This window comes from Lissotriton helveticus, chromosome 1_1 (genome assembly GCF_964261635.1).
Source record: "Lissotriton helveticus chromosome 1_1, aLisHel1.1, whole genome shotgun sequence".
Lineage (NCBI taxonomy): Eukaryota > Metazoa > Chordata > Amphibia > Caudata > Salamandridae > Lissotriton > Lissotriton helveticus.
In genome coordinates, this window is record NC_136057.1 from 463,554,443 (window position 1) to 463,573,788 (window position 19,346).

The following is a 19,346-nucleotide window of genomic DNA, read 5'->3' on the forward strand; positions in this document are numbered from 1 at the left end:
ATGAACAGTGTTGATGCAATATATTATAAGGACTGTTCACGGATTGGTTGATATTTTGCTGTTCTGCTTTCCCTTGATGTTTGGGAAAAGATAGTTGTGTTTTTAAGTAAGGCTGCTGTTAGAATAAAGTGAAGAAAGAAGAGCATAATCCTCACCTCCGTGTCCTTAATCGAATTGAAACTTTCAGTTACGAAAGCTAGAAAATGTTTCATTCTGTGCTCCTTCAGATTCCCTAAAGTGACAGGCACGTAGAAAGCTATAATAAATGAAGGAGATAATCTGGAGAAAGGGAGGAGATGCAACTAGCAAAGAATAGATCAATAGAACATAGCGTAGCTTTGTTGTCTGCAAGCACTGAGAGATCAGCTGACGTACAAGTAGATTGGTTGGCCCTCGCAAGTGAGAGGTGGTTCTGCCTATTCTAACAAATGAAGAATAGCGCCTGTAAAAGAGTGTAGCGGGAGTGAAGGGGACCGGTAGCAACCTTCCTGCCTCCTAGACCAAGACACTTATTTCCATATTTAAAATGTACTCAATTTGATCCTAGAACCTGCAGAATCTGAGAATTTCGGCCTTTGCGAATGCTAATTTGCTTGATACATATGGCCCTTAGGTTCTAATTCGAGTCTTTTCAAATGTCTTGAGCTAAAAATACATGAATTTGTCACCCCATACCTCGAATTGTCCAATGGTAATGTAACAGATGTGCAGTCCAAAAATACTGTACAATATGCTTTTGAGTCCTGCCACAATTACATGTTATACCCTGCTGTTGTAAATGTATCCTTGTGCCCTGGACACCCCCATTTTTTGTTCACTGGTATTGGTGGTAACGGACACATTTTTTTATTTTATTTTTTATTTTAAAGGTTTTATATAGCGCTGGTTAGACCCGGAGGTATCAGAGCGCTTTACATGAGCATCAGATCGTAGCTACAGGTTACATCGTTACAAAGGTTACACAGTTATTAGAGCATGGCAACATAGTTACTTGGAAGGTCAAGATAAACAATAAGCACAAACACGAAAGGGGAAAAGCTAGCAAGGGGAAAAGCAAGCAAGGGGAAAGATTCAGGGGAGGGGGGAAGGAGCTGGGGAAGTAGATATGTAATGAAGGCGGGAAAGAGGTGTGGAGGGTGAAGGACAACGCAAGGAAAGAGGACGGGAAGGGCGACAGGGACACAAACCGGTAGACAAGTCAAAGCAACATCCAAAGTCCAGTAAGCTGTGATCCCAGGGGAAGTGGTATCACTTCCCTAGCAATGTTGCGGGAGGCTCCCTTTACGCAGTGGACTCTCTCAGAGGGGTCTCTGAGACTCCAAGGCCTACATACTGGATCCTTCCCCAAAAAGGGGAGAGGGAGTGCTCTGGCAAGGGGTGCCATACCATACCTCAGCTTTAAGTGGCTCCCTATAGCGCAGTGGACTCTCTCAGCGGGTACGCTGAGACTCCAGAGTATAAATATTGGATCTTTCCCCAACAAGGGGAGAAGGAGTGCTTAGTCAAAGGGCACAAAGGACAGGGGGCTAGGGAGACTAGCAGGCAAGGTGAGAGATTCAGGGGAGAGAGGATAGGAGCTAGGGAGGTAGACAAAGGGAGAAAGAGTACTAAATGGGAACAAATTTAACTAATGAGTTATTATATAGCGCTGGCTACACCCAATGGAATCAGAGCGCTTTACATGAGGGACAGTAATGTTGCAAATTACATCAGTTAAAAGTTACATAAGTATCAACAAAAGCATTTAAAGAACATAGAGAAACAAGGTGAATGGAGCAGGAAGGGTAAGGGGATAGGGTAAAGGGGTAGGAGGAAGACAGGACGTAGAGACAAGGGGAAAATAGTTACAAAAGATACCAGAAAAAACGTTTTAGGACCATAGAAGTAAAGGAAAATGGGGTGAGGAATGGAGAGGGGGTGAGGGCAAAAGGGGTAGTGTATAGATACAGCGGAGAGACGAAGGGAAAGTTTGTCCAAGGTCCGGCTGGGTAGGTGACGGCCGAGGGGGAATCCTCGGTCCATCTCCTCTTCAGCTATCAGGTAGGTCCATCAGACATCGGTCAAATGGCTAGGTCTCAACAGAAAAACAATTAAAGGGGACGAGGGCAAGAAGAAGGGAGCGTGGAGGGGGAAGGGGGTGGGGTGAAAGGGTAGGAGGGGGAAACGACAGAGAGACGAAGGAAATTCTGCCCAAAATTCGGCTGCGTAGGTGACGGCCGAGGGGAATCCACAACCCATCTCCTCTTCAGCTAACTGGTAGCTCCACCGGACATCGGACAAATAGCAGGGTCTCTACGGTCGAGGGAAGGTTCAGAGTACATGTCCATGAGGGAGAGCACGATCAAGGTCAGGTGAGGATGTGGTTAAGCTCAGGACGCTAATAGTCCCTTGGGCCAACTGGCCATCTATAAGGGGCTCAAATGCCCTCTGTCCAAAAATTCAGGGTGCGCTGCCAATGCAGCGACGGTCACGAGGGGCGCACTTGGAGCAAACCTAAACGTGGCAGCTGCCCACTACTAGCTGGGCAGCTGGGAATCTTCAATGAAGGGCCTAAACATTGCAGCTGGCACTAAGTGCTGCGCAGCTCTGCAGGCCAAGGTAGGGATGGGCAAAAGAGTGCGTCTCACTCCTGGAGTAAAAAGACATGTCCCCTGAAATAAAGAAGAAACTAAATGGTGTAGCTGCCCACTACTTGCTGGGCAGCTGTGAAAGTGAAAATGCAGCATGGGCTCTCACTGGCCCTCAGGACAAACGTGTCCCCCTGTGTTGGAGCCACTCGGGGCTCAGTAAATCATTATTAAAACGCTGGAGCCAAATGCGCCCAGGCTCGCAAGTCTTCCTCGACCGGGCTCTGTTTAAGGAGGCCAAGGGCCAGTGCTATGCTGAAAACACACTTGGAATACAATGAAAACACCTACATACACTAGGGTACACTATGGGTTCAGGTACCCCTATGATCTGCATGACCTCCCCAATAAGGCCCTAGTGCATAATAGGGCAGGAGGATCATAACTAGTTTGTTCCTAGTATATAATAGGGCATGGCACTTTAGAGGCCAGCAGCCCTTTCTCCACTTGTATGTGTGCACTGCTGAGGCCCAGGGTCAGTTTAAAAGCACCTGTGTTGCAGGACTGCTTTTAACATGTAAATTGTGCCCTAACTGGTGTTTGGGGCACTTAGAAATAAAACAAACTACAGTGTATTGGCATATTATGTAACCCCAGGGTCTCCGTGGTGGGGGGGTCCGGTATTTATAAGGAGGACCATTATAAAATAGGTTTTATATGCCTTTGGTTTAGTGAAATTGCACATTTCACTTCCCACATTGTAGCAAAGTGCTTCCCAAAATCGACTTTTGTGCAAGGAGCACTGTGGGGTGAGGATCTGCAATATTTTGACATATTCAGAACCCCTAAAGTCTCCCCTAGGTGTTCCAGATTTGAGGGGTTCTGTAGATATAGGTATGGTCCTTATAAAATATGTTTTATAAGCCGAGGTGTTGGAGAAATTGCCCAGTTCAATTGCCCAGCTCTGTTCGTCTGCAGAAACATGTCGACCTAAGATACTTCCTAGTAGTTATTTGTTACACTACTACTTGGACTGTTTTTATTGACTTGGGATTGAAGGGGTACAAAATAAATGTTTTTTCCCCTGTCACTACCCAATCTTAACATAACTTTCTTTATCGTTCACGGATTCACTTTCACCCTTTTCTTTGGCACTGCTACTCAGTCATCTACAGACACTTTTACCTTCCCTTTTCATCCACTAATGATATGTTTGGTATAGATTAGGCTTACAACATCTGCCAATCTATTGTGGGTACGTGACCTTCTAAGTGTGAGGGTCCCCAGATGATGAAGGGCGGTCTCGTTAGTTGACTGATGGGAACTCGCTCATTTGGATGAAGTTCCACAGGCAAGATTTCACTTTCTGCCTTTGTATATATCAAGGTTCACATACAGATACATATTTTAGTTAGTTTTGTTGACCTACAGCTATTTTTTGTTGGTGTAGTTATGTAATTAGGGGCCATAGCAGGTTAGGTCGGTAAATTTCCCCTAGGACCCTCCACCCTTAGTGCTTTGTTGAACCAAATCTAATACCAGGACTGTAGAATACCCAGCCTTCCCTGACTCGCCAAAGTTCTGCGTAGTCCAGTGCCCTAAAGAATACGAGCTGATGTCTGAGGAGTTCCGCCCCCAACCCCCCAGGCGAAAGACAATTACTCATTGCATTTATAAAAACACAGTTTCCTCATCCACGATTGCAAAATAGGTTAGAGGGGTCATGCAGTAGGCAGGCATTGACCTGACTATGTTCGGAGCCCATTCTACCAGGGGAGCAATTGCATCGAAGGCTTTCTCCTTGGGGGCAAGGTTGGAGGACACTATGAATGTGGCTGATTGGTCGGCGGACTTCACTTTTAAGAGATTTTACTTCAAGCCGGTGCTGGATATCGCTCATGTGGTGGTGAGCAAGCTTTGAACCAGCATAATCCTCACCTCCGGCCCAGACAAAGAATCAAAATTGTTCCTAAGTCTTGTGTAGGAAAGTTTCATTTCTATTAAGGACACGGAGGTGAGGATTATCCCACAAGGCGAGAAGTTATGTTTCTCTACGAATGAAAGACCAACCCTAAGTGGTAAGTAATACTTTTTAAATGATTTTTGGTCTGTCTAATCTGGCAAAGTCATAATGAAGTTATCCTGCAAGTTGTGGTCTGTTTGAGATGCTAGGACAGTGAATTTCCCTGATAAGTCATTTTTGTTCTCAGGTTCGGATGGCTCTAAATCGGACCAAACCAAAAGTGACTGTGGCATGACTCGTACGAAGAAAGAGGGGGATAAAAATGGAGAGAGAACTGTAACAGAGACATGTGGTTCCTGATAGGCCATGGCTATGGACTACTGTAGGATGCTCATTGGCTGTTTTTTTTCCTATTCCATTCCCAAGGACTCTTGGGACTGTTAGTTCTTTGCTTTAAGATGAAGTTTAATGAAAATGTGTTTTAAAAAAGGCTGCTGTTTAATAAAGCGAACAGAGTTGAAGCATAATCCTCGCCTCCATGCCCTTAATAGAATGAAAACTTTCCTACACTAGAGTTAGGAACAATTTTCATTATTCATTAGAATTCCCTAAGAGTCAAGACTTTCTCAGTAGAGAGTCTCACATCCTTTGATGTGCAGAAATCTCCACAGCAAAGAAGTCACTAGGCAAAATACACCTCATTTACCACCATCCAGGAGGAAAACCGTGGTCAAGATATTGGTTACTTCCAGACTGGAAGATGCTAATGTCCTGTACCTAGGCCTCCCTCAGTGTCCTCAACGGCTTTTCAAATCAACTCGATTTTAGCAGCTCTGAGGAAGTTGTAAGGGTAATGTTCCCACTGCAGCAAAACTCGTTGGCGTATGGCTAAAAATAAATAAAAGAACATACAGAAGAACAAGAATACGAACATTATTTTGTGTCTAAAACAATACTTACAAATTACAGTTTTGATTGTATTGGCGTGTGCCTTGAATTTGGTGAATTGTTTTGTTCCAATCTTTTGATTGACAATCGGGGGAAGCAGGGTGTGTCTCCCCTTCTCGAGAGCACCGCCTCAATTGAGGCAATAGATACTTAGTGGTGTATTCCATGTGAGCGCCTCGGACTAATACATCCACAACAGTAGGATTCAACCGCTTGCAGGTGGTCCAAAACGAAGCTGCAAGAATTGTACTTATGCTTAGGCCCAAGACGCATATGTCTCCGCACCTGAAGCCATTACACTGGCTTCCTGTGAAAAAGAGGATTCGATTTAAGGGTATGGTGCTGTTTTCAAAGCTCTTCGTGGTAGGGACGCTAGCTATCTCAAAGAGAGTAACCAGTACATGCCTGCCAGAACTGGGAGGTCATCCTCTTTGGGCCTGGCCTCCGTTCCTAGAATAAGCTGAGCCCGGTCTGAAGGTAGTTCCTTTAGGTTCTTGGGGGCCCAGGCTTGGAGCCTGCTCCCGGCGACCCTCAGAAAAACTGGCCTTGCGGTCTTTAAGAAACTGCTTAAAATCTGGTTATTCTGCAACTAGGGGTATTTTTGACAAGTTATATGGAGACTATTAGCGCTGGGACACTTTTGCGGAGTAGCTATCCGCTCTACAATGTGCTCAAAAATTCATTCATTCAACCAAATGTTCATGGAAAATATAATGGAAACTATTACAATACTCCATGCTACACCCTAACACACTTTTTCTCAGAGATTTCAATCTTCACTGGAACTACAAGAACGATACGCAGCTCTCTACCCTAAAACTATTTCTCTATGACCGTAACCTGACCCAATCAAACACAAGCCCACCTCATAACAAAGAATCAACGCTCAACCTAATCATATCCAGAGAAGGAGCACAGTCAATCATATCAATAACACCCAATGACTGGTCTTACCACCATCCAATCTTATTCCACCTAAATATGCACAGTCAAAGAACCAAAAGGGCAAGATGCAAAAAGATCAATTGATGGACAGAATGCAGAACAATGTCATACATTCACCCCAGTGCAGAGATCTGGGCCTGAATCCATCGTTTTTTTTCTCACCATGCCATTCCAGTTTGGACCCAGCCATATGCAAATCAGTCTTGATCCTACGCCCAATGGGAACAGTCCAGCCCGCACTGTCAGGCCAGGTCCTCCCTGGACTGGAAACAAGCATCCTAGGACCGGTCTCGGGCTTTCAGCCCTCATCAGCCAGGATAGCTTGACTCCAGTGGCATGGAGAGCACGGGACTCATGTCTGGGCATACCTGTCCCACATGGGGTGACAAATGCAAAAAGAACAATTGATGGACAGAATCCGTAGCACTTTTCACCCTAATTGGGATGGGTATGCCCAGATGTGGGTCCCTTGCTCACTGTGCCACTGGATTCAAGCTAGCCTGGCTGATTAAGGGCAATACCCAGAAACCGGTCCCAGGATGCTTGTTTCCGGTCCAGGGAGGACCGGGCTTGGCAGTTCAGTCTGGACTGTTCCCATGAGGCACAGGGTCAAGACTAATTTGCATATGGCGTGGAGTAGTGTGGCTCACTGGTTAGAGGCGGCAGACCCGAGAGCAGAGGACGGCCCGGGACCAGGGTTCAATTCCCGACGCGGCAGGTTTCTGGACCAGGGTCAGCGGACTCGATAATTCTCTCGCCTCGGTGCCCACTCTGATCAGCGATCACACTCGGCAACTCTGGGCACTAGCTTGCCTTATCTTCACCAACGGCCCCACCAGACTGCCGGGGATGCCTGGTCTCACCCTGGAGATACCCATTAAGGGACCATCTCTCAGGGAAGCCAGGAAGGGTTTCGCAGTGGTCGAAGCGCGGAGGTACCCCTTCGGGAGTGATTCCAGCGCTATATAAGCACATAATTAATTAATTAATTAATTAAACTGGGGTGGCGTCGTGAGCAAAAGAACGATGGATTTAACCCAGATCTCTTGACTGGGGGGGAATGTATGATTTATTCAGCATTCCATCCATCATTTGTTTGCGTAGCACCAAAAGGGCAAGATACCAAACAAATGCTGGGTTAGTTAGAGAAATCAAAAACATGGATAGAGATTCACTGACTGCACTGTGCAAAAAGAAAACCTCACTCCTCCAACTGTAACCCAGAAGGTTCTCAAATTAACCGAGCACTGCAACCAAACTATTTCAAACATAATGGAGTCAGTAGGCCCTCGGAGTCTCAAAAGGAAAAAGAAAACAAAATGGCCTGGGGGTCATTTTGGTGACATGAGTAGGGTGCAAGGCTCTACAAGGATTGTGTAATGTGTTTATGCCTTTTCTGATTGTTGTTAAATGTGATTTGTGCACCATGACTATTGCATAATGTGTTTATGCCTGTGAGACCTATGGCATAATGTGTTTATGCTGATGATGGTTATGCATAATGTGCCTTATGCCTAATGTGATGCAGACATAATGTGTTTATGTTGCAGGTGATGATGCTAAGTATAGTATGGTACCAGTTGTGACTGGTTGTGTTTTACAATTACTACTAGTGCTTCCTAAAGGCTCTGACAGTGGCCCGATTAGCCCTCTCATGTGTATATAATCCATTGTGAATACTACCTAGTGCCAGTTGGCACATTGTATATGTGTGGGTATGATTCTAATATGTTTTGGATAATACAAAGGTTATTTTATATATAACCTTGTGTGCAGTCTCTTTTATAGTGTGCCTCCGGCATAAGCCTGACTGCTCGTGCCAAGCTACCAAGGGGGTGAGCAGGGGTTATCTTCAGCGTGTAACTCTCGTGCCCTGACTAGAGTGGTGGTTTCTACCTGGCTTAGGCGCATGCCCTAGCCAACCAGAAATCCCATTTCTAACACACCATGTCTTAGGTCTCTCAAACTGGCTACCTCTTGAGGCCAGAACTCCACTGAAAATTGGTTGCCTCAGACATAAAGCCTTACATTTTAAAGAAACCAGGTACCTGGAAGAAAATATTCAAATTTCAGGAGGCAGCCACTCCCTCAGAAGCAAAAAACTCACTCAGGCTAGACCCCCCTCAGAAAATAAAGTATACACTCTATTTTTCAGAATCGCTTACAAGGATCTGGAACTGCCTACCAACCAAGATTCTGCCAACCCAATCGACCCACATTTTTTAAAAAGAGGTGAAAGAGATCCTAATGAATAGATTCCTTTAATAAAGTCTTAGTGATCTTGTGCCCCTGGGCACAGTGGACGTCACAATGACATTTATTTCAATACAGGGAAGAAGCACATCCTTTTCAGTAGAACGCCACCAAAACAGTGTTTCCCCAGGTACCTGGAAAGGATCACGCTCAGAGTAGACTCAGGAAACTATCTTGGAGAATCTAGCACAGTCCTTCATAAATGAATGACAGACATTTAACAATATCTCTGTTACAACATACCATACCCTACTTAAGTCTTCAGGTTTTGATCAATGTTTGTTAAGGTGTCTAGTTCCCTCAGTTATCGTGTATGTTTTTCAACCATTTATACAGTGCTCAGATACCCTCGTGTCATGTTCGTGCTTTATAAAACACCCCAAATAAATATATAAAATCCCAGTTGGAGAACCTTGAATCATAGCCGCTTGGAACCACCTCTGTGCAACGCCTCTCCAACATAAGACTTCTCATCGCAAGCCTCCAGCAAAGGCATCCTCGACGAACATGCAGGACCTCACATCTCAAGCCCCATCGACTGCTTCGTTGGAAGACTGGCTGTACAACACAGTACCTGGCATCTTCGCCCGCAGTTCATCAGAAGTGCCGCTGCTTGATGCATTCTCAATGCAGGATCTGGCACTCTACAACCAGGATTTAAAGTACTTTGTCCAGCAGGCCTAACAGGGTCCCTGTATTCAGCCCGCGCTCCATTGCGGCAGGCTGCGCCTGTGACCTTGTCCCGGTACTGTGTGACCAAATTACCGAAGTTGGCGCTTTCTGCTTTTGCACACTATTTTCACTTAGATCTTTTAAAAGGGATAGCTCTGGTTCTAATGGTTGGATTTTTGCTCTTTTGGTCTTAAATAATGTATTACATTTTACTCTATTTTTCTAAATTGGTGTGGCATTTTTTTGGGGTGCGACATTTCCACTTTATTACTTTCTGAAGTGCTGCATAAATACAGTACACATTGCATCCAAGTAAAGCATGACTGCTTGTGTGCCAAGCTACCAGAAGGATAAGCACAGGTTAATTTGGCGGTTCACCCTGACAAGAATTGCTATCGCTGCTCGAGTAGGGCTTCACCCCCCTCAGCAAGTAACCCAATTTCCTGCAGTTGCATCAAAGATTGAGGATGGAAAGGAGAGAAGAGATGAGTTGTGCATGATAAAGTGTAGTTCTTCAAAGGGAGGTAAGTTAAAAATTTTAGGAGAAAGTGTGCGTAATAGAACTTATTAATCAGTGGTAACTATTTGCAAGGTGGAGAACCTATTTTGAGGGGAATTTATTATGTGTGTGGGAAGACTGCTTATTTCAATTTGCCAAGAAATAGGGTTGGTTCATGCTATTTAGCTTTAGTGTTTCCTAGAGTTTATTGTATGAATGAATTTGATAATGAACATGGTTTGACAATGAACATAGTTTGACCAGAGTAGGAAGCCGTAGTTTTACCTATATTAGGTGCTATAATTCCTTCTATAGGTGTAACAAAGAAGGATGTGAAAATTAGACGTCTGTCTAAAGCTGTAGATAGGTCTGTAATATATACAGTAGGATTGTTAAAGCAAGTAGATGTAGAAGTGATAGCTAATAAAGCTAGGGTTATGCAAAGTTTTGTTTAGCGTTAGATATTCTTAGTGAAAGAGTGTGCAGTCTGTAAGGTGATAAAAACTAAGAGGTGTGTGTGTATACCAGATAACAGAAGATATATTGAATCTTTGATAACTAATCTTTCACATGGTTAAATATTTTGAAGAATCTGGCTTATGGGAAACTGCTGGTTCATGGTTTAGTTAGTTACGGAAGAGTTTTTGTAAGTTGGGCAAATGACTAGGTAATTTAGGTAGAAATTATTTTCAGGCACTACTATCCCCTATAATAATTATAATGTCTTGTGCAATTGGTGTTTGTTTTGCTGACATTCGAGTGTATGATTAGTGCTTAGTACATGTAAATGGAAAGGTAAAGGTGAAAATAGGTTAATGAAAAGGAAAATATCAATGGAATTGTAGATGGAGCCCAAGGATCACGTCTACAACCAGAGGAAATTGCATCACGTTTTCATAAATTAGCTATATTAGCTAATAGGGATGCAATGTGAGACTGCACATTACACTCCTGCTCCCCCACCCATTCCATCCCGTTCCACTGTTATGTCTTCTTTCCCAACAGGCTGTGCAGAACAAGGTGATATCAAAGTGTACTTTTCCAATGTGTACGTATTGTGAATGAACTGTATAGCGTTTGATAACAATTTCTAACACATCATGGTCTTTCGGTTCTTATGTTGTATTGGGCTTAGAACTCTTCACTGGTGTATGACCTTGTTTTAAAAATGTTGCATTTAGTCGAACTTTCTATAACGATTAGTTGCTGAATGTAAGAAAGTGGAGTATTATGTAGTGAGGCTGGTTAGGCTTCACTATGTTATACCTTCACATTACCCCCAAATAGGACCTTGGGATTCACACTATTAAATCCCTAACTCAAGCGTGGTAGTGTGGCACGGAGAAGTCAGGCTTTACTACAGGAACATGTGTTAAGCATTCCAGAGTACCACCTTGGACAGTGAGTAATTGACAACTCAAAAGATATCCGACAACAATAAGCAGATTTTTATATAAATGTAGGCACCACAATGAAAATAAGCTGGCGAGTATAACTGGAGTTATGGATTTTTAAAAGAAAAATAAAATCAATGCATTTAACTCTTTTAAACGATAACGTTGTCAATGGGAAAAAAAACTAGTGACACTTGGTCATTTGCAAGTCGAGTCCAGTGGAAACTACTGGTCGGTGAGGGGATGCAGGTGCTAGGACTAGGCTCAGGCAGTCAGTTGAATTTTACGTGGCTCATAGGGGTTGGGTCCAGAGTGGTGCTGAATGCTGGAGCCGCGAGTGCTGGTTTTGCTGTGTGGACTGCACTGGTGAGGAAATGGGGTGCAAAAGTTAGACAACAGGGCCACTGGAGCATTGAGTTGAAGGTGTTGCAGAGTTCCTTTGAGGCACAGTGTTGAGTAAAGTTTGTGGTTTGTGGCTGGCCACCAACAAACCTAGCATTGGATTCTTTTGATGTCTTTGAGTCTGGGGGAAACAGTAGCTGCCTGAAACTTGCTGTAGGTCAGGACTAAGTTGCTCACAATGCCATTAATTTTTGGGTGATCCCTCTGCAGTTCCGAGGGACACCGATTCTTTGGTTTGGGTGCATGTTTTACATGTGGGCTACAGGGGACAGTGCCTCTATTCCATGGGACTTCTGGAGCTGCCTGTGGCTTGCAGAGGGGTTCATCTTTGCTTTGGAACCACTCTCTGTGTCCAGGACGAGTCGCAGTTGAGGAGTTGCAGTGCATTTGCCACAGGTGAAGGGTATAGCGCTTTTGATTTGTGCAAGTTCTGAAGTCGCAGACTCATCTTCTTTGCCCTTGTAGCAAGTAGATCAGGTTCTGGTTTAGGGGTGTTGGGGGTGGGTGCTGGTGGGCAACCTGGTCCATTGGCTACCTTAGGGGTGCTGCTAGCCTTCTGGGGGTGTATGCCTCCTGACCACTAATTGTGCCAGACTACCCTGGTTGCCAATGTGCCAGGGGCAGTGGGTCGGCTTTTTCCTCCTCTGGGAGGAACCCTGGATGCATATCAGAGGCAGTTAAGGCTTTGAAGCTCACTGCCTTGTTGCACCATTTACAATAGCCATCCTGCCAGGGAGGGAGGCAGCACCTCCTGCCCAGGAAGGCCTGTGTTTCTGCCTCCAGAGAGAGATCATGCCTCTTGGCAGGGGGTCATATTCCTGTCTTGGCAACAGCAGCTACAGGCTGTCAGCCCCAGAACAGGAAAGGCTGGGGCAACAAGGTGGGCAACCTCTAAGGTAACCACCTGGGTGCATGTCACATTAAATCTGACTTTAAAAAAGGTTGAGTTTGATGAGACAAGTTGTTTGATACCAAACATGACACTTTTTAGTGGTACCATAATGGAGCTGCCAACCTGGGGGTTCCCGACTGCTAGTCCATGGTATCCTATGGCCCCCTGAACACTTATATTAGAAAGGAGGCTACTATAGTGTCATATAAGCTTGCACTTATATGTGCACACCTTTAATATAATGAACCCTGCCTCCTGGGCTCAGGAGGCCTACTTTCGGGGTGACCGACATATATTAAAAATAGTGCATGGACTTTGTCACACATGGTGAGGGTAAAGTCGAGTTTGAGCAGTTTGCACTGCTCCTGCAGTCTGCTATGGCAGGCCTGCTGTCATCTCTTTGCTTGACTCACTGAGGGTGCCCAGTCCATGCTACAGGCCCTGGTGACCCCTTTAACTCCAATGCTCTAGGTACAACTGGAACCACTTGCAAGGACTTATAAGATGGTTAAAGTCCTTGCCAATTGGGATTCACCAATTCACATTCATCTTATTTTAAGGAGAGAGCATTAAAGCTGGAGCTTGGTTAACAGGCTGCAGTGCACTTTCAGAGTCAAAACCATCAGCAGAGGAGGAAAAAGTGTTGGGGTGACCATACAAAAACGGCACTTTCTTACACTGAAGCGCTCGATATTTTAGCACAAAATGGGATAGTGCTAACATGTAGCGTTATTACGTGGATTTCTCCGATTTGCTAAAAGGAAATTATACCATGGATTACACCATGCTGAAACTGTGGGTTTGCCAATTTCATATGTGGAATTTGTGTATGAGAATCCCTTCATTCTGAGAGTGAGCCAGCATTAGATGACTTTCCTGTTCTACCATGGGCACTGGCTATTTAAAAGATTTTCGGGAACATTTATTACCTAGGGATTTTATTTGCTCCTTCTAAGATATTTGCTGCTCATTGGGATTTAGAATAATCCCGATTTCTTGACTATGGTATATATTTTGCATGTCCATGTATCACTTAATTGAGATTTTGTAATTAAAGCCTTTAACTTTTCCCCTGATCTTTAACTTTTCCCCTGACTCAGTTATTGGATGGTCCAAGTTACTTATTTTATTACTCTGCTCAACTAATATGGAGCAGAACTTCTAAGATAAATATGGGTGGTGTAAGTTTTTGGGTTCAGGGCTCTGCTCCCACAACAGTAAGATAAGATTGGAAGACATCAGGTTGTTTGGAGGCTGGCCACGCCCCGTTTTGAGGACAAGGATTATGAATTTGAAATCTCCTATTTCCTTTTTAGAGAGCCAGTAGAGGAACTTCAGCACAAGCGTGATGTGGTCATGTTTCAGGCTGAACGAGAGACGAGTAGGTGGTTCTAGATTCTTTGAACTTTAGATATTGATTTCTTAGGGCATGCATTGTAGATCAAATGTACTAGTGAAGGTGACAAAATGGTTAAGATGTGGGAAATGTTTCTATTCCAGTTAGCACTCAAGAGCATTTTCTTTCAAATCATTTAAACACAGTCTATGAAACAAGGAAAACGTGTGTGAAACAATATCTGTTTGTCAATCTGGCTTAGCAATTCCCTCCATCACTCTGTCATCCCCCACACAATACTGCATAACTCAACCTGCACCTCCCCTTCATATTTTCCTGTTCATGCTGCTCAGACAAGAGACCACAGATCACCTCCCCCCACACATCCACATCCAGCCAATTAGCTGCTCCAGCACTTCACGTCAGATTCATTGGTGCTTTCAGCGACTGCATAACTGGAAGAGGTATGAGTTGGTGAGTGGGGGAAATGGAGAAGATGGCAGTGTAGTAGTCATGGTTGATCAGGCGGCAGTGGCTTTAATTAAAACTGTGCTGCTTGCCACAACATACCCAATATGACGTAATACAGCTCCTTATGTACCATGCAAGGCAACCATTCCGTGCTGCTCTGTGCACCAAGTAGTGTCTACTGTCACCTGCACATTTCTACCTGCTACAGCCACTTAGTCATTATATAAAGACAGGGCCGGCTTTAGGGCAGTGCGACTGGTGCGGACGCACTGGACGCCGACTTGGAGGGGAGCACTTACGGGGGGGGGGGGAGAATTCGGGGGCAGGGGAGATGGTCGCTGTATTAGCAATAACTTAAGATTTAAAAACACATGCCGCAGAGTTTCCTGTGCATCCAGCTGTCAGGAAGCAATAAAAAAATTTAAAATAGCTGGTGATTAATGTTCAGATCGGACTTCTGTCTAGTGGCAGTTTTCACTCACCATAAAGTAGTGCAGCCTTAACCAGGGCTTTAAAACAAATTAAATATATGTGAGAGAAGGGCTATGGAGAGAGGAGGCACACTTTCGCCGTCTGGCAGAGATGTAATCACATGAGGAGGTCGCCAGCGCTAAAGTCGCCCCTGTATAAAGACGTTCACAAAACTGGCCCACACACAGACCGGTCACTGCCAGATTGTCCTGTTGTCCAATCGGAGCCTGAAGAGTTGTAGCGAACCAAATAATTCTGCTCAAAATTAAAAATATGAACAGAAACAATTGCCTATGCCTCCGAGCTACTTAGAGTACACACTGATTTATGTACAAGTAAACCACAGTTTATTAGTTTACCCAAAAACAGTTTATGTTTTCAATTGTTACTCACTTTACAAAAAGGGGGGGATATTCAGAAAAGGCAGAGAAAAGGCCACTATCAACCTCAAGTCTTAGCCATACACAATTTCAGAAAAACAGTTTATGCATATATACAGTGAAAAAACATGTGTTAGACATTATACAACAAGGAAACTATTATACCAACATGTATCGAACATTATGACAAAAAACAGGGGGTACTTTTACCATGAGAAAATATCACCATACATACATTTATGAAGCATGGACCACAAAACCTTATACATTTGAAAAATGATTTAGCCAACCATTATAAATGGAAAGGAAAAAGAATGTTTTCAACCAATTCAACTACCATGACCTGAACAAGAAACAATCAATTAAATATCAGGAATATTGCCCATTTCCGCATCAATAACATTGGCCAACTGGCCAGTGAACGTGAAAAAAGGGGGGGGTGCCGACGCGTTTCGAATCCTGATAAAAGACTTGCAGGATTCTCGTCAGGGCAGTATGAATCTAGTCCATGGGAACTGTTTGAAAAGAAGAAAAAAACAGTTTGTTTACTAAAAAGTGGGTCCTCAAGCCACTGCTCTCAGAACAATGCGAGTGACGGAATACTGCGTACCTTGTGTAATTCCTGCCCACAGTTACTCCTGTGTTCTATGGGAATGTCGTCTATGTTGTAGGGTTTACGCTGCAACAGAGTAAAAGGTAAGTCAAGTCCAGCGGGGTAGAGGGGGACCTTACGTGCGCGTCGTGATTGTACTGAAATTGATTACCTGCGTTCTAGACGACATTCCCATAGAACACAGGAGTAACTGTGGGCAGGAATTACACAAGGTACGCAGTATTCCGTCACTCGCATTGTTCTGAGAGCAGTGGCTTGAGGACCCACTTTTTAGTAAACAAACTGTTTTTTTCTTCTTTTCAAACAGTTCCCATGGACTAGATTCATACTGCCCTGACGAGAATCCTGCAAGTCTTTTATCAGGATTCGAAACGCGTCGGCACCCCCCCCTTTTTTCACGTTCACTGGCCAGTTGGCCAATGTTATTGATGCGGAAATGGGCTATATTCCTGATATTTAATTGATTGTTTCTTGTTCAGGTCATGGTAGTTGAATTGGTTGAAAACATTCTTTTTCCTTTCCATTTATAATGGTTGGCTAAATCATTTTTCAAATGTATAAGGTTTTGTGGTCCATGCTTCATAAATGTATGTATGGTGATATTTTCTCATGGTAAAAGTACCCCCTGTTTTTTGTCATAATGTTCGATACATGTTGGTATAATAGTTTCCTTGTTGTATAATGTCTAACACATGTTTTTTCACTGTATATATGCATAAACTGTTTTTCTGAAATTGTGTATGGCTAAGACTTGAGGTTGATAGTGGCCTTTTCTCTGCCTTTTCTGAATATCCCCCCCTTTTTGTAAAGTGAGTAACAATTGAAAACATAAACTGTTTTTGGGTAAACTAATAAACTGTGGTTTACTTGTACATAAATCAGTGTGTACTCTAAGTAGCTCGGAGGCATAGGCAATTGTTTCTGTTCATATTAGTGTGGCCCTGCCTACCCTCCTTCCCTTTTGGGCCCAGCCACCCTTGTTTTTTCCAAAATTAAAAATAGCCATTTAACATCAAATCTGCCTTTTGAGGTTATAACATCTGTCAAAACTGAGGGACCACACTGCTGTACAAGGCACAAGTTCGTGAGATCAGATTATATGAACTTTAAGCTTTTTAGCAATTACCTTTAGAATGCCGCACTATAAAATAGTCAGCTTGGAGGTATTTTTTTCATGACATGTTCTGGATAAGAGGCTACACTTGCTCAGAAGACGCTGTAGTATTACAATATTTGACGAGTGCCCATTCAGAGAGGTCATAAACATGTAGCTTATAAATCAAAGGGAAGTGCTCCTTAGCATACAGGTGTTTGGAGTCAAACTCAGAGGAAGAAATGACCCTTACAGATGGAATTGCGGTTGGGGGTGGTGTTGTCATAAGGAAGCAACCAAAAGGAGAAAGGGGGAGGGGCAGAACACTCAATTTGGAGATGTGTGCTGTCTGAGAGAGGAACATATAGCAGATGTGTCAAGAGGGAAGAGCCCCCTTACAGACATGTGCAGAGTCAGAAGGATGAACCCCTAAAATAGGAAGACCCGAATTATTATTGCTCGTCGCACAACAAAGAAGCAAGACGAATCGGTCACTTTATCCCTGGACAAATTAATCACTCCTTGTCAACAAGGATGCAGTGATCTAGTTGAGCGTTCCCTTTTATAAAAATAAATGACTTCTGGGAGTTGTTGTCCTCTATTTGTGCCACATGAAATAATCTAAACACTATCGGGTAAACCAGAAGCATGGCACTGTTTCTGTGCAGAGTAAAAGAGAAGTTCTATCTAATAAGACCTGTTGAGTACTTTTCACTAAAGCCTGGTTTGTTTGGGTACATAAACAGCTTTCCAATTCAGTTCAAATTTAAACTAAAAAAACAACTCAACAAAGTTCTTGGCATGACGCTATAATCCAAATATAGCGACTACTGCATTTCCTGAATACCCCTCGCATGGCATCGAGCCAGCACAGCGCTCGTCAACGGTATGCAATTGTTTGTCGTGTTAACAACACCCACTTCCGAAGAGACTGCAGAAAACCTCCCAAGCAGCACTGATTTATGGGCCACTAACAGAAATGCAGCATTGCATATAAGAAAACCCATGAGTACAGTGGAAAAATAAATAACTGGAGGCCTATAAATCACGAGCTTCCACTCCTGATTTAAAATGTAATGGATTCGGCGTTGAGATGCAATAAAAGCCGTGAAAGATGAAACTCCCTCTCTTAAAACCAATTAATACGCATGATATGTCCAGGCTGTATCAGAATCAGATTTTCGTGAGATATCTTTGAACTATAGAACCCTTGCTTGTAATCACAGAATCAAGGGTATGTTGAAAAACAAAAACGTGAAATGCAATACTTCTAATGATTGCAATAGCATATTCTGAAACAAAAACATAAAAAGTTTCGTTGGGACTCCTCGTCTGTTTGGGTTGCACGCGTACTATACATGAAGCCAGCAAACTCAAATGTCATGAAAATTAATGTACTGCACAAAAATTAACTAGCAATAAACCTGACCAAATGTGCAAACAAGCGGATAGTTGGGAAATAGAGCGCATGTATGTAATAATATTTTAATAATTCATTAACAATATTAGAGATTAATAATCAAGAAACAGCGATATATGGTATCTTCAATTGAACGTGTCTAATTTGGAACGTTTGGGAAAGGATCAACATTTGACAACCATATTAGTGGCAAAGGAATATATGCCCAATCAGTTATTATTGCATTATTGGGTTTTTAGTGGCAATGCACTTGGTTGTGCGCTCGTTGTGTAGACCCGAATTATTATTGTTCGGCACACAACACTAGAAGCAAGATGTTCCCGTCACTTTATTCCTGGACAAAATAAAGACGAACAGAAAAGGCACGTGTTCAGCCCTGCAAAAATGAACCGTTCAATCAAAACAAAAAAGTGAATTCTGAAACTCCTCCAGGATATGATTTCCATTAAAATGTGGTAGTAACATATATTGCACAGATAGTATGATAAATGTGCAGGCAGTAGGATGGAGACAGCAGCAGGGGCGGCGGCCCGCGTCCTCCACTCAGCTGTTACTCACCCTCCTTCGCCTTCTTCTTCCTCGCCAGGGTCCCGCCCAGCTTGCCCAGGAAGGAGGACTCGTCCTTCTTTGTCTTGTGGGCCTGGCCCGCGGTGGGGGCGCGCACGGACATCTTCCCGGCGGCGTGTTGTCAGCCTCGCTGCCTCGGCGGTGGCTCCTGGCCCGGTGCGCCCCGGGCTGCGGTCAGGGTGAGGGGAGGAGAGTGACCGAGGCCCCGGCTGGACGCCTCGCGCCCACCGCCACAGGAAGGGGATGTGGTGAGCCGCAGGCTGCGCGATCAGCCGCCAATGAACGCGGCGAGCGCGCGGCGCAGGAAACGGGATCCAGGGGGCAGGCCGCGGCCCCGCGCGCAGCTGAAAACCCTTACTTGGCGGTCCCTGGGGCCTGATACAATCCATCAGATCCGGAGCCCGCGGGTACCACAATCCATCAGATCCGGAGCCCGCGGGTACCCCCCCCCCCCCCGGTC

At 44.1% G+C, this 19,346-nt stretch overlaps 1 protein-coding gene across 1 annotated transcript in view; it reads right to left on the reverse strand.

Moving 5' to 3' along the window:
* The window catches only part of PARVB (parvin beta), a 604,437-nt gene extending 585,306 nt beyond the window's left edge, over positions 1–19,131 (reverse strand). Inside the window, exon 1 of the mRNA XM_078673859.1 lies at positions 18,878–19,131. Within this exon, the coding sequence (XP_078529985.1) occupies positions 18,878–18,989 (112 nt within the window). The 5' untranslated portion in view covers positions 18,990–19,131. The remainder of the gene's footprint in view (positions 1–18,877) is intronic.
* Between the last annotated feature and the right edge of the window lie 215 nt (positions 19,132–19,346).